This window comes from Neodiprion pinetum, chromosome 4 (assembly GCF_021155775.2).
Source record: "Neodiprion pinetum isolate iyNeoPine1 chromosome 4, iyNeoPine1.2, whole genome shotgun sequence".
In the NCBI taxonomy this organism is placed as follows: Eukaryota; Metazoa; Arthropoda; class Insecta; order Hymenoptera; family Diprionidae; genus Neodiprion; species Neodiprion pinetum.
In genome coordinates, this window is record NC_060235.2 from 37,118,164 (window position 1) to 37,140,110 (window position 21,947).

At 44.5% G+C, this 21,947-nt stretch overlaps 2 protein-coding genes across 4 annotated transcripts in view; one reads left to right on the plus strand and one right to left on the minus strand.

Annotated features, from left to right (window-relative positions):
* Positions 1-21,947, minus strand: part of heph (polypyrimidine tract-binding protein 1 heph) — a 358,510-nt gene that overhangs the window by 265,304 nt on the left and 71,259 nt on the right. The gene's annotated exons all lie outside the window — the stretch shown is intronic.
* Positions 12,256-17,100, plus strand: LOC124217565 (esterase FE4). Its single transcript, XM_046623393.2, has 9 exons — positions 12,256-12,603; positions 13,054-13,185; positions 13,266-13,431; positions 14,006-14,382; positions 14,852-15,011; positions 15,088-15,266; positions 15,856-16,003; positions 16,107-16,251; positions 16,571-17,100. Exons 1-9 carry the CDS (start codon positions 12,412-12,414, stop codon positions 16,842-16,844), a joined length of 1,773 nt encoding a protein of 590 aa, XP_046479349.1. The 5' UTR covers positions 12,256-12,411; the 3' UTR covers positions 16,845-17,100.

Below are 21,947 nucleotides of genomic sequence, written 5' to 3' on the forward strand. Positions count from 1 at the left end.
GTTACCTGTACAAAATTCTTTCTTCAAGTATCTTTAACGGTGAGTATCTACCCTGCTTTTTACCCGTATATTATATTCCGAGCAGAGATAAATATTCCGGTTATTAACGTACCGAACGACTGTGAATACGTACGTAGACGTAAAGAGTTGAACGTACGCGCAAACAGTGCGTGAAAAAAAGTGAATTGAATGCAGGGTTGGATTCAGCGAGAAATAAGTTGTAAGTCTTTGTCACAACACGGCTAACATTTCTTTTTTACCCAAAGAGATACTACGACTATACACACACCCCGCACGCTTCTCGATATTAACGCGGGCTGAATTTCATCCATTATAAAATCTAACTCAGGCAAAATCTGGACGTAGACGCGCAGGTTTTACCGTTGTTGAACGAAACGGATTTATAAGGTGAATTTTTATGCATCGAGCTTGCACACATGCCGTTCGGTAGAGAGCTACACGTACACCTCCGGATTACACGTTTCGACCGAAACAATACCCTCTTTCCGTTCACCGGGAGTCCACTATCGGCGCGTGACGATAGAGCTTTTATTTCCAGAAGCAGTCGTCACTCGGGTCGATCTCTTTCTTTCTCTCTCTCTCCCTCTCTTTCCGACTCGCTGTTTCTACGATACTTTTGTTCTCGTACCCCGTTCAGATCTTCTCTTCCTCGTGCTTCTCAGCCGACTCGCGGCAGGTCGAAACGACAAAGATCATCGAGGAGACATTGCCTTTATCTTTTACCTCTTTGGCTTTTTGTCCTCGGATATTTTTCCATTTCTATTATTCTTCTTCCTTACACGTGTCAAATCTCACGTCCCGACCGCGATCATATGATAAACAATCGTAAATATCTCTGCTTTTGCAGTGTGTTAAGAAACTTTTGCCAAACAATGACGCAAGTATACTCGATATGTTTTATTAACTTTTTCCCGTATAGGTGTGTGTGTGTGTAGAAACTGAGTATCGCCGTTCTTATACACTGACTCAATATTTTCTTCCTGAAGTCACGTTGTTTCACGCACATAGAGTCTGAATAAAAAAATATCGAGGCCATGAGCGATAAGCCGACGAGACAGTCCTCGGCGGGATCGAGTGACAAGAATCCAAACTAAAAGCGAACAGAATCAACATCCTGCGGGGTTCGGTTACCGTCCAGAAACTGACGTCGAAGTGATTGGGTGAAACGCGCATGGGTGGCCCTGCAGACCATTCCAAGAATCGTTTCTGCGATCGTTGATAATTCCAGCTTTTCTCACGAAGTTCGCTGACCGCTGAAGAAGGCAAACGACAATGTTTCACAATCAGCACTGGAAAGTGGCTGCCTGCTCAGGCATCCAGATTTCGATCGTGACGAACGATCGATAGATCGATCGATCCACCAAAGTACAACCCTCCGGTTAACCCTCGCGAGACTGAGATCGTAAGCGGATTGCGCACCACGTACACTGCACAGGCGATTTACGACGAAGTGAGCAAAGCTTCGCGAACATCGTACCTACTCGCACATCAGTTTTACCGGAAGAAATTCTCCTCGACACGTGCAAGGCGGCTGAACTGACAGCTCCAACCGTCTCGCGACACTTAAATCTGCGGAATAAGCTACAAGCGCACTAAAAGCAGGCGGTGCGGATCGACGGAGGGATGAAAGATCGATTACGGATCACCGATCGTAAATGAAGTTAACACCATCCGCACGTCTGGACCTGGATGCAGTGTTAATGCTCGATTTCGACATACATGTTTTTTCTTTCGATCTAAAGATATTAGAGGTGTTTCCTCATTTTATACTCACCGAAAATCTATTTATGCAGGGATTTAACAACTCGGCGATACAATTTATTCGACGAACTGTAGCCACGAAAATTTTTCACACTTGATTCTGATATTGTTGTTATTTTGTTTTTTCGTTCAAGGGATTTTGCTGGATTTATTGACGAGTCGTTCTATGAGAGCTTGCTGTATAAAAAATTATAATCGATCTGATTATCCCCCCCCAGCTTCTGATCACTCGCAAAGTTAACCACTTAAGTGTTAAGGCGTCATAGCGGCGTTAAGCGCGCCCGTGCCGTAAGTGCGCAGAATCGCGAAATGGCGTCATAAAGTAATGCAATGTTTTGTGTGCTCGGGTGTGTGTTTAATTTTGAAAGTATGGGTTCCAAGTATTTTTCAGACCAAGGAATCCGATTATGATCGTAAAAAGTTATTTATTCCCCGCGTTAATACAGGTTTGAGACTTCGAAGTTGATGAGTTTTACTTTTGAAAAACAATGAATAACAATATTTTTGAATCCGAATACGCGATTTCAAGAATCGCCGACTCATTTTTCCAATATAAGCTATAGCTGTACTGTATAATAAATCACATTGACTTGGTAATTCTTAAAATTACGTATTTACAATCAACAATATTTATTATTCAATGTTTTTCGAAAGAAAAATTCATCCCGAAAAAACAAGATGATAGTTTGTTCCATGACACCGTTTGCGTGGAAAAAATAAATTTTTATGATCACAGTCGGATTCCTTGACCTCAAAACTACAGCACGCGATTTAAAAAAATACTCCAAAAACATAGAATTACTTTAATACGTCATTTCGCGATTTCTGTCACTTACTGCACGGGCACGCTCGACGCCGCTATGACGTCTTCGCATTAAAAATGGTCAACTCATGTCCACGCATTAGGAATTGAAATTCGATGAAAATAGAGTGGAAAAGTACGAATAACACCTTAGGTCTAGACGAGTTCCTCGCAGAATACGCATACCGGCGAGAATTAATCGAGCGAAGCAGCAGACGCGAGTGCTTTTAATACTTAACGATACTCCCGTAATTAATTAACGCGCCAAGCAACAATGAGCGAGTCTCTGCGCCTGCTTCTCGGCATCCCGTTTGGCACTCGTGCATCCCTGTCAACCTTCCACGCGTCGGTCTGACGCCCGGCGTCGCGTCTTTCCTTTTCTTCCTTTTTCTACCCCCGACTTTTTAGCGCTGAGGGGATGATTTCGCCCCGCGGGGTGTCGTCGCTTAGCCTTTGGATCGGGGACGTAAATTAACCTGCACATTTATTCAACGGGCAAGTTTAACAAATGGGGAAATTACGCAGATTCGGTCACGCTGCATAGTGATTAACAAACTCGATATGTCTTCCGTCTGGTTGTTAGAATAGTAAACGATAGGAATAAAGGTGTAAACAATCTGGAATTCGTTTTAGTTCGTCGTCGAATAATACGTCACGGAAGCGACTGAAGGAAAGTTATTCAATAACGTGACTTGAGTGGCTATTATAAATTCTTTCCTCATGACTTACAACAATATGTATACATATAAAGGACCTTGATGAATGAAATCATAGGACCGTCATTCACGCCGCAGGATCTATTATTTGAATTATTTCAAATTGACAAGGTAATTTCAACGCGATTGAATCTGTACCTACAATAATAATAATAGTATCCTAAAGTAACTATGGGACAGTGCTAAAGTATACCATGCTCTGTACGATGATTAAATATTACTTCGAAGGCAGCTGACGGTGTTCGGGTAAAATAAACAAGCTTTATATATACATACAACATTTGCGTGAACTTGTATACCTATACTTCAACATGTTTTACCAACCAACCGCTAATGGAAAATGTTCAATTTTTAAAATATTCATTAAACTCTGGCGACGAGAAGCAAGTATAAGGTAGGTAGATAGGTAGGGTCAAGAACGAAACAAAACTCGGTATACACGGTACGTAATAATTATAATAATTATAATAATTATAAGCTGTGTCCGGGTGTAGATGCAACAGCAGGTAGGTACCTAATGGATGTTACGTTGTTCGACATATCATCAAGGATTGAAAACCGGATTAACAAGAAGACGGAGCAGCATTAGCCGTGGCAGTAAGAGAAAAGCTCCTACAGGCTCTGTCGCTCATCGATATCCAACCCCGAGCCGTTATTCCCGGCTTCGGGTCGACTCCCAAGAATTACCAACTTCGGGGTGCCGGTGCGGCTAACAAGGAGGGCATCTTCGTGGCGAAGAGTCCGCCGTAGATGGTAACTGGCGCTTTAAGCTCAACGCGAAAGTTATCGTTGCCGATGAACGGTCGAATAAATCGGTGAGATTGACGCGGCGCGGTAATCGCAACTTTTGAAAATGACGGTCGTCGAGTCTGCGGTGCGGAGAAGCGGGAAAGGAGAAAGAGGGGGTTCGAACGAAGGGTGGGTGAGGTATGAAATTCAATAAACGAATCCATTCAGCAGCTGTATCTGGGGCAAAGTTGCAGATACGTCAGTTGGGCACAATGCGACCCCTGTCCCGGAGTAGCGACGGTGAATATGAACCATCCGAGCGACAAAACAGCTTCTGCTGCGGCAGATCGCGAAGTCGGCGTGCATCCATCCAGCGCCATTCCGGTTGCGCGATTCTCACTAGCGAGACGTAGGCGTTTACATAAACGTAGTGCAGACTCGCCCGGCGGCAAGGGGGGTTAGAGAATGAGCCCTTTATTATTATTAATGTCTGCCTATACCCACGGACGGTTTCTCCGTACGTTTCATCCGGCGAACTTGGTTATCAATCATCGTTGAGACCGCGTCACCACGTACCTACTTACCACCTACCCGACGAACCAGCCAAGCAACCGCAAGCTCGCAACCATTTCGCACTGTTATTAAAGCACGCAAGCCGGTCGTCCAAGGAACGCAAACACGGGATGGATTGCGAGGCGTTTCAGCGACGATTGCTAAACAGCACACCTCGTACGTTTCGTCCCGTTTCGACGTCCCGTTGGAATTAGATTCGAGCCTGCGTTTTCACTTGCGCTTCTTCTTCGCAGGCCAAGACTCGTTGTCAGAGACGACGTATCTCGATTTGTTCACGCCCAGCGTTACTCTCCAGCCGTGAGCAAGTGGGTAACAAAATGAATAAATTAACGAACTCCGAGACTAGGCAGGGTGGTTCGGTGGTTAACGGTGCGTGGATGGGTGATTAGCGTTATCATACAGTTCGGCGGTTCGCTTTAGCGGTGGTCGACGGACAGGATAGTCATTTCAGGATGCCGGGAGCGAGAGAGAGAGAGAGAGAGAGAGAGTGCGGAGCAATGACGGGGGAAGGAGGAAGACAGAGAGAGACAGAGAGAGAGGGAGAGGAGGGAAAGGGGACGAAGGGAGAGACCGACTCACCCTCATCGGCAAACGGACGAGCGGACTGTCAGGTGGGCGAACAGAGGCACCCGCATATCAAATAGCGCGTGTTACGGAATACAAGCAATTCCCATCAACCAATATTGTCATGTGGGTAATGAATGGCATTGAATAAACATGGGCCACTTCATATGGAAATGATAATTATTGCGATAGAGCGGCCATCTTCTTTTTCTATCCGCGTGTTTTCATTGATCACGTGTATACCTACACGTCCGTCACCCTGTCGTACGCGCAAGCTTTACACAAGATCCTGTACTCAATGTCTATGATATAATAACAATGTAGTGCGAAAGGCCCGGGACAGATCGAAAAAAGAAGAAGGAGGCAGGAACGCGTAGACTTTCACGAACCTGGCCTTAAACCCTCGCTATCAACGATTTGCGATCGCTTCTACGGGGTCGTTGAATCTACCCCCGAAATACGTCGGCCGCCTCAACAGGCGTCAGGTCCTCGGGTTAAATCGGGGTATCGATGTCACGTTTTTTTCCTTAATAAGCACGGGCGCGGGCGTAACTAGCGAGGTTATTAGATGAAAACGTAGCGAGGTACGCGCATGCAGAGTATAAAGGGTCTCAAGGTTTCGGGGGGTTGAATTAAAGATGCGATGCAAATAACCGCGCACCTGTGCCGTCCCGAAAGCTTTGAAAAGTCAGTCAGAGGTTACACGCTCGTGCTTACGCAAGGTAGTTAAAAGCGTTTTTCAGCGATGTATATGTATGCATGTATCGTTCTTTTTTCAACAAAGTTACGTCATTTTTCACAGCTTCATTCTTACTCCTATTCTTATCGCCTTTGGTAAAAACGAATTTGTAGTATAAATCGACACATCATTCGTCCAGTTTATCGCCGATGGAATATCGGATTGTACGTATATTCCGAAATTTTTGCGATTGAAAGAAAAACGTCACACCTCCAATTATCAAATTATGAATACTTTTACCAATTTCACGCTTCGTCGCAAGAAAGAAAATTGGAAAAAGACGAAAAAGCGTATCTGTGAGGAAAAACTGTGATAAAAAAAAAAAAAATGACTCATTGATTGCACGAAAGGAAACCGTTTGCCAGTGGGACAATTATCAACGGGCCACACCGCAGCCTCGTCCATACTCTCGACCGCGTCTGTACAGCCGCGGTGATTGTTCGTTAATTATTAATTTTGGTATTAGATATAATTTCCGTCAACCACGCAGGCGACGAACGACGTATAATAATATGCATGGCGTTTCGCATATTCGCAATGATTGGGCAATAAAGTTTGCACGACAAGTAGGGCGTCGCAAACAGCCGATGGAATATGTAAGGGATCCATCGTTTATCGATCACCGGATTCGAGCGATCGATATTTATTTATACATACAGGTATAAAGCACCGAGACCCGCGCCACGATTGGCTCTGATTATCTATTCCCATAATTCATCCCTAACGCGTTAACTCGCGCGTCTCTCTACACCGTCGCTCAATGCAAATTTGCTTATGCAAAACACAGTAGCACAGGGGTTGGGGCGGGGGGGGGATGGGGGGGGGGGGGCGTGTGTCAATCGGATAGAGACGTTCCATACACGCCTCTGTACACACAATAGCGGTATACATGCGTACATCTACAAGTCTGCAGCATCGTGTGCCTGTGCCGAATTGCTTCGGGGTGTAGAACTCGTCGCGTGGTACGATCCGGACCGTCTCCCTTGTCCCGCAAAACTGTCTAACTCGTATCGTGATGCGCCGCGAACGAATTCGGAGGATGCGAATGTCACGTCGTGATCCGCAACGCTAGAAATTAAACTCGGGCGATATCGGCGACATCTTACCCGCTTTGCGTCGCCGGAAATGGTGAATTACCGATCCCACCAAACGTAATTAGGCCGACTCTCTCCCCGAGGTACGATTAGTGACCTCTTATTTCAACGGATGATTGGCATATTCAGCGTAATTCGAGCCAAGATACAGGTGATTCGGTAAGTGTATTTATTTTCGAAGAGGGTTGAAAACCGCGCCGATCGGTACGGTATACGGTTCGGTGTTTGGAGTAGATGTTAGATTATTCGGAAGCGAGGCCTGCTGCACGGCCTGCGGTTTTCTAATAAGCATGGATAACGGAAGTGTTATAACGACGAGTTACCACGGTGGGGAACTGATGTTTTGTGCGATGAAAACCCGTCGTCAAGTTCTCGAGTGTAATAAATTCAAACGAAATTAAACCGATTACGTCAATGTTACGAGGGTTGCAGGGGATCGGAGATGTGCCCGTCAATTTGAACCTCGAGGGAAGGGAGAAGACTCGACGAACGATAATGTTTAGAATCGATGGAACGCAGGGATCCTTATATACTCGTCTTTATTCATTGTCAGCACCCGCAGCAAGGATCGATCAATTTTCTCTTCAATGACAACGCCACGTCAGCAAACATAAATAATTACAATAATAACAAGCTCGTTAAATCGTATCCTCGAAGACCATCTTCTTTTTATTATTTTTTACCTTTTTTTTTTTTATTTTTGACACTTTAATTTCTTTACTCAAATTGAGTTGCAAATTTTCGGTTACAACGATTACACACCTTCCGAGAAAAAATGCATCACAGATTAAATTATCGACAGGTTTAAAATTAGCGGTAAAAAATGTCGATACAAACTTTCACACCCGATTATATTATATTCTCAAAGTATATGTGTAATTCAGCGATGTACGAGCTGGGAGAAAATAGAAAACGACTGTGCCGGGAGGGCAAGTGAAAACGTTCCTGTTATACAGATGAGAAATTACAGTTGCGACAATGACGTGAAAATTTTCATCTCCTCTCGTCATTCTTGCTTGAGAATTCACGGAATGATTGATTCCGATATTTAGTTGTAAGCGAAAACAAGAAGACTTCACGTATCGTCGTAAGTGTGTCTAAGCGGCGAATAAAGCTAGTGCCAGCTGTAGCCGAGCCAATAGTGCAAATCCGGTGACAGCTGCTCTAATAAATTCACGGACGTAATCCAGACGAAGAAGTGACGACGACTAGACGAAATTAACGTCGTTTGTTCTCTATCGAGTTGAAATTATCATGTTTTTTTTTTTCTTGTCTTTACCCTTTCGCATCGTCGTCTCGTCCTGATTCTACGATTCTCCGGCGCTTCCGACGTTACGTTACACATTTCCTTGGAAATAAAGAGACCTACGCGAAAATTTGACGGCTCAATTGTTACTCCTACGAATGTTCGACGAACGATCATTTCGAATGACCGTCGCGACGTAATCGCGCGAATCGTGTAAGAAGGAGCGAAAATTCGAAGGGCAAGGGTAACGCGAGCGTGGTTAGTCAAAGTTAGCGAAGCAGGCAGGGAGAACGTGTTTCACACGTGCCCGTACGTGTACGTACTCCCTGGGCTCACTCAACCGTACATTACCAGGATTACGTCCTTTGTGTAATCCTGACCCGGGGTACGAGGTCCCAAACAACCCTCGAAGCATCACGTCGTAATCTGGTCTAGCTTCAATCGGAGCGAGACTAATTGTAAGACACCACTAGTGCTTACCATCCCCGCACCCGCAAGCCAAGCAAGCACAAACGACCGAGAAGTTTCTTGCCTCAACTATGCGACGAGCCGAGGATTTATCTCGAAATACAAATAGATCGGCGAAACCTTCTCGGCGATGAGATTCAAGGCAGAAATCCCTGCTCGAAGTCGTGACCAACTGTGAAACTGCAGATTCGCATCGCGCGTTCAAAAGCTCCGAAGTTCCAGTCTTGCGAACCTGTCCTGCCCTGTTTGGCAAGAAAAGCTTTTGCCGACTAACCGGGAGGATTCGAGCTTTGAGAAGACGCGTTACTTATTAGTGGCTGCAAAGAGGAGGAAAATAGAATTCCTAGGACGCTAAGCGCTCGGTTACGACGCACGGAAAATTTTACGTAAGGGCAGAAGCAAAGGAGGAGAGGAGGAAAGGAAGGAGGGAACGACATTAATCCAGCCCGAGGCAATTTTACAAAGTCAAGTCGCGAGGCGACCGCTGCACGGCGCCGAGGATCGAGGGGTGGAGAAATTTCATTTGTGTCGGAAATTCCGTGTACACACGGTATAATACGCCGTTCCATTTGCAACTGCGCGTTGCAACGATGTCAACAGGCGGTACTTTGGGGTGGAACTAGTTGATCACCGGGTATTAGAAGCGCCGTGGGTAAGCGGGAAAAGGCAATTAGCCAGACTAGCTGCAGACGGTAGGCGGCAACGTACGCCTGTGCAACTGCACTGTAAAGCAGCGATGAAAGTGATCGAGAGGTCGCGGAGGAGAAAATGAAACAACCTCGGTGAAAAGCTAATGATGTAATCATTATTATTACGGCAGGCCATTTCTCCTCGTAACAAACTGTTTATACACCGCATTAATCTCCGCCGGTGATGCATCACTGGCTGCAAATCCGCGACCACCGGCATCTGCAGTTGCACCGATTTATCCGCACGACGGCTGACTCGATTTGATTTGCCCTTCGCTTTTCTGGCACATGTCGCACCCACCTTCGGCCGGATCGATGAGTTTTTCTTTTTTTTTTTTCTTTTTTTTTACCGAAAAGAGACGGAGGACGAAAGGGCTTCGAAATACGAGGATGGCGGTCCCGTGTGGTTACTTTTGTCAAATATTAGGCTGCATGAAAGCATTCAACGGTGAAACACTCGGAGCGTGACGGTTAATAATAGATTCCTGAAAGGTGAGAGAAAAATGTATAATATATGAATCCTGCGACCTCGTCGTACCGATGTGGAGTAAAAACTTTTCACCGACAAAGAAGATATCCCAGGACAATCTCTCCGATTTTGTTTCTTTTGTAATGTCTTACCGTAGACTAGAAACTGAGCGACGCGTATTCATTTTCACCTGTCATCAAACACTTCAAAGGGGTAAATACGACTCCCAAAAATGGGTACCCAACAGGGTGATTTCTTGACGCACTTGACGTGTTTGAACGAGACCAACGCTGAAATGTTTCATTAATGAATAGAAACATTTCAGCGTTGGTTTCATTCGAATCCAAAATTGGGTGCCCATCTTTGGGAGTCGTTTTCACCCCTCTAAAGTTTTTAATGCCAGATAAAAGAAAACAAAATACACGTCGCTTAGTTTTTATTCTACCACAAAGTATTACAAAAGAAATGAAATCGGAGAGATCGACCCATATAGGATACCTTCCTTACGAGTATGTCCGATCTATTACTCCGGCACCTTATCCCCGACGATCGCCTTTTCCATTCCCAGATGAACATACTTGTTTAATGCCAGCTGATTTACACTCACTCCTTCGATCCGAGGGTGAATTGGTTAAAACGTCGTCAACGGTGTTTGCTGGGTCCATGTCGGTTTTGTAGAGATGAGCGAGTGGCGGAATGCGGGGTTTAGTGTCCGAGCGGTGAAGCCAGGCTATAGTCGCACATCCAGAAGCACGAGTGGCGACTGCAGTCGTTAAGTGCGATAAAGCGATCCGGGAGGCAGTAACTCAGCAATGCCGGGAAAAGTGGGGAGCCGCGTTTGATGCATGGCTCGGTTAACGCCGAGGTGGGAAAGCCGGGAGAGTCAAGGCAATGAGCCCAGACGAATAGCTGATGAAGGTGGGCCGATCGGACGAATTGGAGAAAGGATCACAGGCTTTCGATCCTTAACTTACGGATGATTTTGACAGTTTGAGCGGTAACCGGTGTCAGATCTACATATAGGCGGCATGCAGAAACGCGGCGCAAAGCGCCGAGGACAGAACCTGGTCAAGTGCCAGGAGGCCATGCAGCGGGCTTCTAAATCATCCCTCCCGAGGCTCGCGGTCTCCTAACACCCACCGAGGTGGCTTACTTAAGCGCGAATTTATGGAGTGCGCTTCGGCCCGGAATCTATGTCTGCAACGTTGGACGCGTTTCTGTTACGTTCGTAAAGGGGATTCGGGTAAGTGCTCAACATGTGTTTACCGCCTAATACGGAAGATAAGCTGCTTACGTTTCTCCGAAACATAGGGTCATTTTTTGACGCTACACAGCACAAAAGGGACCAGAACGAGTCAATGCTTGGAAATTTATTTTTTTCTCCTTGCGAGTACTTTTGGGTAATGAAATCACTCCTCGAACGTATGGTTCGTCTTTTTTTTTTTTTTTCTTTTTTTTTGGAAAATACTTGCGACCGATAGACTTGAAAAAATATGCTACAGTTGAATATTTGCATTTCCGTTACGTTTCCAGCTTCTTCGGATGTTTATTGTTAGCACTATCGTTGTGGAAGTGAAGCAGGGGGATGACTGTTTTTGGTCGAAATAGGTCGGAAACTTTCGACGTTAGATGATTGCTAACCGCTTTGACGGAGGATCTTTAATTGAACACAGTGATTAATTTCCGAGCGAGGAGAGTAGGTACGCCATGGACGAGAGACCAAATCAACAGAGATGGAACTTGATTACAAGAGAAACAGGACGAACCGCTATTCGTGTAGTCACAAGTGGACAAGGTCCAACCGCTCATCTCGACCCGCTAGCGTAGTTCAACCCTCACGCATATGTAACGCGTATCACCGGCAGTTTGCTTTGTGCAATATTCCAAGGTGTTTCCGTACGTATTATTCGATATTGCGAAGTAGATTGCGGAAACCGGTCGATCGTATGACCGAATACAGAAACGAACTTCCATGTTCCAACTGAATCGCAATATATAGTAATTAGAATGAAAAGTTCAACAATCACGGATAAAATTTTCATGAATTAACTTTGCCGTTGAAAGAATTAAAAGAATTCGTATCAATTAACGATGGCAAGATCTTTTAAATTTGTCATATTTTTGACATTTTTAACATCTTTGACATTGGATAAACAGCGGAGAATATACGCCTGGGAAGCTACCTTGTTGTTTATCGTTGGATAAATTAAGCGAATATGATCCAGTAGGTCATAAAAATTACCCAACTCCATTGAAACAACAATGTCGCAAACGAGATGTTAGCGTACGAGTTGATTGAGGTTCAACACTTGTATATTCCGGTGTGATATCAGCTTGTGTACATTTTAGTAGAATTACGTAAAGCACACACTACCAAACTCAACGTGATCGGTAGCAGCGGGAATTCTCTCATAGTCACAGTCGGTCGCTTTGTGATATTGGAGGCAAGTTGGTTTTCCTTTCGCTCTCCTGTGATGCCGATCATTTGTCTCTAAGCCGCGAGTTATTGTAGTGAAGGGTCGAATTTGACAGTGAATAAAATGTGGCGCAGTGTGATTGTGATGTTTATTTCGCTGGGAATAGTATGGAGCCATAATCGACTGCCACCCCGGGTGACAACGCAATACGGAACCTACGTAGGAGTCTGGACTGAAACCGTCTCGAAACAACCCATTGCCAGTTTCCTTGGGATTCCTTATGCCGAAAAGCCTGTTGACCATCTGCGATTCAAGGTTCAAAATTTTCATTCAAAGTATAAAACGCGAGATTTCAGCGGTTACGTAGGTCACGCGACGTCGGCGAGCAACCCTTGGAATTTTTCTCCAGTTTCGCCGACCTAAGGTCAAGTGCGTTAGAGTGAAATTGAATTGTGGTCAACCCCTGAACCATAAATTGTGATCACGCAGGGCTTCGGATGTTAATTGTTAAATGGTCTCACTTGGAATTAACCACGGTATTAAATAGCATTTATGGTTAATTGTAATGGGAAATCATGCATAGTTAGATACGTGAACTTTGATCATATTCTACCCGTATAGTATCCGACCATATTTTGTCCAGTATAAAACTTGAACTCGCCACGATTTTTTTGCAAATAGAAAAATAAATCCACTCAGTGAAAATATTGGTCTGTTTTGTCGACTGGAATTTCGAGCTAAGAATCTGCATTCTTTTCCATGCAGAAACCAGTACCATGGACGGATCACTGGCGAAGAGGACGAAATGCTACACAATACCGTGGACCCTGTTTATCAATCGAAGGATCCGGGAAAGGGAGCGAGGATTGCCTATACTTGAACATATTCACCCGCCAAGTAAAAATAACTTGAACATGAAAGATTTTGCGTTTGGTTGTAGTGGTTGATTAATAAAATACGAACTTGTCCGATTTTAGGAAATCCAAAACTCCAAGCGCGAGATTAACTCAACGAAACGGGCCGTGATGGTGTTCGTCATTAACGATATCTTCGGAAATAACGATAATTCCCTTTATAAGCCAGACTACCTCCTCGAACACGACATAATTTTGATCACCGTGAACTATCGTCTTGATTTTTTTGGTGAGCATGAAAAGACGCACGATAATCATTAACTCTGGACTAAGAATGACCGTAAATAGACTCAACTCTCCGATGTTTTACCCTCCGGGTATGGTGCGCGAGAACCTACATCTGTACCAGATGTTGACCACGACGCGCACCCTCTTTTAGCCACGCAACAGTCGAATTACCCAACAGAATTCAGCTGATAAAAATTCGGATACACTAGTTCCGTCAAGGTTTGTTCGGTCAACTCGTTAGCCATACCAAGAACGGGGTTAACTTTGGGCGAGTTGGTGAAATGAGTTTCTGAATGTCGTGGGACAAAGCCATGCGACCGCTTGGACTGCCCATTGTCTCGATTGAGAGGTGGTATCAAAGTAGTTTGAATTATTTACGGCACGGCAATTCCGAAAGTTGTTTTTCGCCTGGTAGAAAGTTGTTCGGAAATCGACCAAAGTTGCTATTGCCGAGGGTGGCGGTCGAAATTGATCGTACACAGCTGACTGAATACCCAAATCAGGTTAAAACGCTTATCGCCGCATGGTAACTGTGCGTTTCTTGCTAAGAAAAATTCCTCTGAAAATATTCGCAGGCTTTTTCACCACCGGCAACCACGTTGCCCCGGGTAACAACGGCCTGAAGGATATCCTGGAAGCGCTTAGGTGGATTCAGGAGAATGTAGCGGCCTTCGGGGGTGACCAGAACAGAGTAACCCTGATGGGGCACGGTCTGGGCGCTGGTGCTGTCCATTTGCTGGCCCTCTCGGAAAAATCTGAAGGTCTGTTTCACAGATACATAACACAGAGTGGAGCGGCCCACATGCCCTGGTCCTACCGCTTGCACGCCACGGCGGTAAATACGTCTTTGGAGTTTGCCGCATCTTTAAACTGCACCCGCGACACCAAGTGGGAAATTGTTCAGTGTCTGCGAAAAATTGAGAACTTCACGAGCAACGAAGATGACCTCGAGGTAAGGTGCTTAACGATCGTATCATTGTTCCGGTTAGTCTCTTCCGTTTTGAAGAACTCAGGGTTACGCATCACCGACTCGACATTGCGACTATCGTAACTACGATGCTCCCAGTTTCGAGTCGGGCTAATGAGCAATTAGCAGAGACTCGAACCCAAGGTCGACTGCCGTTTGCAGCACAACCGTTGCACTGACGTAACGCGTGTTTAAATATAGAGATATGTGAGACTCCCATATGTTTACGTGAACATGCGTCAAGGGCAATGAGACTAACGGAACACAAAACGACGAGACCGGCGTGAACCAACAAACGGGTGTCGGCTAGGAATGGGAAATTTTCAAGTTCTGACACACGTGACGGTCCACTCGACGAGTGGCATTCTCATTCTATTCGATTGGCAAACCTTGCGCGCGTCGGGATTCAAGTCGGCGCTAATTTAAGGTGAAATAATAGCTCGGAGTCTTTCAGATAGTCAGAGGATGGAACAGATTCGGTCCTACGGACGAGCCGGAGTCCGATGAGGCTGTCATCACTGATCATCCGCAGACGCTCATGTCGGAGGGAAAAGCTCGCGACATTCCGTGGCTAACCGGTGTTGTTGCTGACGAAGGCCTCGTGGTAACTATTCGTAAGTAACGTAGGATCACCACCTGCGCCTTGTGAGACGAGTTTCACGATTTATGAACGTATCATTATTTTTCAAGTATTTCATAAAAACGAATCACTGTGTCACTGGGAGCTGACCGAAAACTTTGAGGAAATCGTCAAGGCCGTAACAAACTGCGAATATTCTGTGAAGAACACGACCAAATACGCAAATGAGCTGTTAAATTTCTACTTCGACGATAACGTAGCAATTAATTGTGCGACGAACTTTGTCGAGGTGAGTCGATTGGTAAATTTTTTAGTGTAGTCCGGCCTCCTGTACCAGAGAAATCTATCTTACAGGGTAAAAATCCTAGAGAGATTACACTACGGGGACCTTTTCTACATTTCATTCTACAGTATGCGATCCTAATGAACGAAAAATCCTACAAAGTGTGGTCCTACGGGAAACGTTTAATCTGAAAAGATCAAAACAATCTTTTCTACCGGAGTTTTATTCTATGGAGTGCAGTCCTATATATTGCGGTCCTAAAGAAAATGAAGCCTAACTTAATTTTGTTTGTATTCTGTGTTGTAATTTCGAATATTGCCTAATTCACAGTAATCTTAAAGGCGCCAGGATTCCCTTAAATGCACTTGCCACACGAGTAATTCTGAACTTGTGTAGATTTTTTTACATCACTTTTATATCATGATAAAATAAAATTTTTGCCAAACTATACACTGTAGGATAAAATTTGTCAAGAAAGGTCCTGTAGGATATTCTCCGTCGAACTTTTACTCCTTAGGATGTATTTCTGTAGAACCAGCCCCATTACCAGAAATACAGAGACGGTAAGATTTGATGAACTGTGTTTCGATCGCAGTTTGCTGGAGACGCCGTGGTCAATTGGCCGGTTCACAACGCGGTATCGATCCAGGCGAAAAAAATGAAGTCTCCTGTATATTTTTACAAATTCAACTATATCGGCACTTTCACCGCAACTCAGAAAGACGATGATCTGAAAAATTACGGTACGTATGCTCGGCACCGTAACTCCGGTAAAATGTAGTACCTATCATCCATAATTTACCAAGCGCAACTTATTCTCGACGGTGTGATTATGTTGGATATTAGGTGTCTGTCACGGAGACGATTTAAATTACCTTTTCTCACTGCTCAACGAATTGCACGCGAACGATCTGCAGCTGAGTGACACTTCGAACGATACCTCAATGAAGTACTATGTTACTGAAATGTGGGCGAACTTCACAAAGAATGGGTGAGTAAGAATAACATGTTTTACCGTGCGTCGGAAGATTTGTCGTATACGATAGAAAAAAGAATTACCTACAATGATACATGCGTAAAACAACTAACCGGGACAAAAGCACGACTGTAGACACATGATTCGCATTGAAGGCAAACGAATAAATCGTTAAATATTAACGAATAGAAACGAGGTCATTTTACCGAACCAAAAGCAATTCGAGGCCATCGGCTTTGGCAAAACATCGAGACCGTTTAATATAAGCAAGTAGAGATTGAAATTATCATTCAGAACGGGAGGAGTTTAATACGCATTTTCTAACGTCTTGCAGAGTCCCCGTTCTGTCGTACATGCCTGAGTGGGAACCTTATACGGAGGGACATGCCTATAACGAGTTCACGCAAGATGCAAATTTCACAATGAAGGAGGAATTTTATCCGGACAGAATGAAGTTCTGGACCAACCTAAATGACAAATTATTAATAATACCAGAAAAGGACAACTCTGAAGGACCTGATGTGCGGAGCACGGGATCTCAATGTCTTTTTGAGACATCTGTGGTCTTGCTGCTGCATCTTTTGATAGTAATCATTTTCGCGCGTTGAAAATAGAAGAGAATCAGGAGAACTTTGCATAATTTGTTCACCACTGAGAGAAAACCAAGGATAAACTTGTAAATAACAAATGAAATAATGTTTATAACCGTATAATATATATATATATATATATATATATATATATATATATGAGGTAAAATGTAGGCTCCACCTATAAATGTAAGAACCTTGCTTGGCTTCGTTCGCTTTCTTGATCTTATACTGTATAGTTGTTGATAAATGATACATGTATATTTTTCATTGATGTATTGTTGCATTGACTTCCGGCCTCGTTGCATTTTAAAATCAGTAACACCTGGCGGGACTAAAACGAGGGGAAGGAGGATAAGTTACGACGACACAGATTTAGCTGCACGTAAAGAACGCGACGCGTTTTCGTCCGGTTTTAGGTGCAGGTGCCTTGCGATTCAGCGAAGGGTGCCGGGATAAGGAGCGCCGTTCTGACGCGGGGCGTGGAATAAAGATGGAAGGGTTGCTGATTAATTTTCAGAGGCGGCAGGCTGGAACTGCGGGAAAGGTGGTACGGGGACCAAGACACGGCGGGGTGCATATTTTATATATAATACGAAACGCGCCAGCCCGGGCCGCGATGAAGTTTGTCATGTGGGCGGCCTGATTTTCCTATACGCGGCTAGGCACCCACTTGTAATCAACTTGGATTATACGCATGCCCGTTATTACCTTCTACCTTCACGTGCCATCCCGCCTCACCCGCAGCATAATCCCCGCACTTAGGCGTACGCCTGGTACCTACGCCCTACAAGGGTGGCTTACAGTTTTCAATGTCAACCACGAGGAAAAAATAATCCGTCGGATCTAATTCTATAACGATGATCATCGTGTCCAAGAAAATTGATTTTTTTTTTTTTTTTTTAATAAAGGTTGGAGCAATTTTGATATTCGATATTGTCGATTTGAAAGAATTAAGATTCGTTAAAGTAACTCCAACAGACTGTTTAGTAGACGTTAAATGATGAACATATACCTACTTTCCGCATGCCGTCGGTTTTATTAACTAAACAAATTGAAACTTTTACGTGTAAAAAAACGCTCCGGTATTACATGCGAATCGGTGAAATAAAATGGGATAGGAAAGCCACCCTCGAATCACAAAAGAGAAGGTGGCAGCTGCAGCGTGAAGAGCTGTTGAATGAAATCGCTGCGGGTAGATATATAAGAGAGCCGATTGAACGGATAAACCTGGATGATTTCGGTGAACCAACCGCGAGGATCTTCGAAGGCTAGGCTATTCGCCGTGACGGTAGTTGCATTGTCGGTGTATATCCGAATGGTGAAAATTGGCTCTGAATTTCAGGGGAACACTTGTTGGTCGTTGGATTACCCTGACAATGGATACGATTCCGACGGCATGCTTTACGCGCCACCTTCTACGAGAACGACGCGCGTGAGAATACGAAAGCACTCGACGGATATTTCCGTCCGTTTGTCGGTGGTGTTCCCGATATACATCCGCATACATTCACGCACCAATCGTACGCGTCGCGTAAAGTCTGAGGATATCCCGTCGAGCGAGGATATTATCGGCTCTTCGCTCCCTGGTTCTATCCTTGATATTCCACTACGACCTGCCGTAACTTCGCTATAATCCTGCACACGCCAGGTGGATTCGAATTAGAGTGTAAAGGGGCAAAGTGCAAGCTCGCTCGAATTGTACGTGAGAAGCAAAAACTGTTACAGGAGGTAAAATAAATGTGAAACAGATAGTTTGAGTGGATAATGGAAGCGTAGATGTGATTTGTAAAAAGGTTCGAGCAACGGCTGAAACTAATATGTCTGGATAGACGGACACGAAAAGTACCGCGATACTGACGAAATGACCGAGAAATAACGTATTCGACAAATAAAAGATGAGGAAACTCAATATTGCGCGTCCACTGTAAAAAGTGTAACAATTGATCACTTCCATTTTTCCCCCAACCATTAGCAGTTTATCCACCCCTCGTACTGCACGAATTATTATATAGATCACGACCAATTTTCTTGCACTTCTTTCCATTCTCATCAGAGTGTTTCGGGTATTTTCCATTTCCATTTGTAATTCCCGTCCAAATGTCTTTACACACCAATTTGTTCGTACGCCCAGCTCACTGATCCGCGGCTCTTCCTAACGGCCACGTGACGTCGTAAATACGGCTACGATTTCCGGCCAAAGTACAATCGTCATTTGTCCGCATAGATTCTATCCGACTTTTCCATTTACCGATCGATACGAAGCGTATCCGCGAATAGGTAGCACAAGAAGCCTCGTGATCAAGGGTCTTTAGTTTTATTCATTACTTAGATGCGCGCTCGTAGTCGATGCTGAGGGTTGCACAAACGACAAAAATTGTGGTTAACGTACAAGTAAAATAGAAGGTGACATCGGATTGATTTCACATTGACCTAGCCAACAAATGTATCGTCAATAAATTCACGAAAGAAAATCTTAGCCTCGTGCAGAAGGCGCCATACTGGCACCCGTAAACTACGGCGTATATGTTATATATATGTATACCTATATAAAGTACCGCTAAATATAACAAGACAAAAACAAAGGAAAATACCAAGTTTATTAGCAATTCCTAGCGGCTGTAAGCAGGAAGGGTGATTATACGCGATAAAATTTCATTATCTTTCACGAGCACGGTGTGCAGATGGTTATAATAACTGACCGCGTTATGCCGTAAAAAAGTTGAGAGCCCGCGCGTTCAAAGCCGTCGATGTGAGTACATACTCGAATATTATGCATGAGTATGATTCGCGAAGTTGTTGAACAGACGCTCCTGCTGGCGGAAAGTTTTCACGTTTAAAAAAAACTTTTCACCCGCAGCTATGAAAGACTAGGGTAAAAGAACCAGTGAATTACACAAGCTTCGAACTTGACGTTACATACGCAGAACCAACGCGGTTGGCTGCGCGGAATGAAATGACCACTTGGCCGTTGAGCGAGCTAATTAATTTAGTTATATACGGATAAATCTTCCTACCCTCGCAACGAACGTTTGTAAAATTCACCGATGCGCCGTTGCATGTCTGCAACTTTTGATGCTGCGGTGCGTGGATGAAATCGTGCGCACGACGTATAAAAGTTTTCCCAAACGAATCAGGCAGCATGTCGGTAGTTTTTCTCGCGGTAAAACTTTTTGCGTACATACTCACAATCAAATACAGATGGGTAACAATCCATAAGCCTGGATATAATAACCGATAGCATCGTTTTACTTGACGCTAAAATATGCGGGCAACGAAGAGAAAAACCAGCCGCTAAACTATTTCTATACAATATACATATAGGGCCGTGCGTTGTCGGAGCTTGAGGAATGCACGCGCGGTGAAAAAATGATAAAATTCCGATCCTGAATCATAGACGAATGAGGTAGCAGGGAGCAATAGGTCATGAAAATGAAAACTTCTACGTAACGTAACTAATCGAGTATACCCGGTTGATGACCCTCCCATTCTACCCAACTACGTGACTTCGCCGCAAGGGTAGGAAAAAGCGCATTGTCCGGGTATTGGTACAACGTAGAAGTACCTACATGCCTAGCCACGCGTAGGCGGGCAGAGGTTGAAAGGTACTCGTCGGGATGATGCTGCGGAGCGGAAACAAACGCGTTCCCTCCTACATACGGCATTGTCCCCAACGTGAGGCCGCGGGGTATGGCAAATCTATTAAGCGGCGGCGTGCGTCAATAAAACACGCGCGAGTGAGCGAGCAAAAATAATAAAAAGAGCGGGACAAAAAAAAAAAGAAAAAGAAAAAGAAAAATAGAAACACAGAGAGACGCACAAGCGACGAAACTAGTATTATAGCGCCTGTTAGGTGGTAGGAAATTTCGAAAGAGAGAAAAAATAATAAAACAGACGGGAAAGTTTGTTTATCCCCCTCGCGGGAGCTCATTCAATTCGTGTCCCTGACTCTGTTGTTACATGTTTATAACTACATAGGCATACTCGTAGGGAGAGTTCGGATACTCGTCCGACCGTTTTGAACGTTAGCTTCGCCGGACGAAACCAAATCGAACGAAACGAGCTGCAGGCGATTGATTGAAAATTTGCATAGATAAATACCTAAGTTGATGGCTTTGATGGGCGGGGCGGGGGGGGGGAGGGGGAGGGGCAAGGATATTGTTTGCGAAGCAGTAGAACGATTGTTTTCGGCTCGACAGGTTTTCGACCGGTGCCTCCGTTCATCCCGTTGAATAAACCGCGCCTAGCTTCCGTTTATCTGCTCATACACTGCACCTGCCCTCCACCCCCCTCCGCCCTGCCAACCCTTCTCGTTCACGTTGAACGAACATTCATGTGGGTACAGGTACATGTACTACCTATACACGTACCTGCCCGCGTGATCCACGCACTCTACGTTTGAAGCCTCGTTGTTCGACGCTTCATTCTCGGTACGTCAACCCCAAAATTTTCATCTCTTTCACCCTCGACCCACCCTTAATTCGTTCGCCGTTGAAACAAAAACATTTGAAACTCACTCGGCACGAGGTCGAAATAATCTGTTGTTTTCTTTTCTCGGGGGTGCGTCTCAATTCGAAATTCTTTTCAAAATTATTTCGTAATTTTGGGTGGATTTTCACAATATTTGTGACTCATACCCGAACAAAGACACAACTGGTTTCATAACGGGGGAACGGATTTTCTGTCACGGTGAATGTCCCGATTTTCGAAATTTTACGAGTGTAACAAGTGGAGATGAAAAACTTGAGGAATTGAAGAAGTTTATGAAGTTTATGAGAATAAGAGATGAACGGAAAAAAGAAACTAAATTTCGAATTTTTCCAACTGAAGATTTAAGAAGAACCAGCTGATTTTCAGAAAAAGCAAAGATGAATTTCTCAACAATACTGCGATCTTTGTGCAGACTTCTCTGCTGTTTGGAGCAAAAATAAATACAAACACAACGTGCATTGAATAAAAAAACATTTCGTTTCAAATACAACAGCCGATAAAGCGTTTGCGTGCGAAAAATTTCCCCGCCTCTGTTTGGTCACGGTTTTTCTTCAACGCGGTTTCTCCAATTAATTTCCATCAGTTAGAATCTTGGAACATGTATCACTGTCGGCGTACCATCTGGCGTCG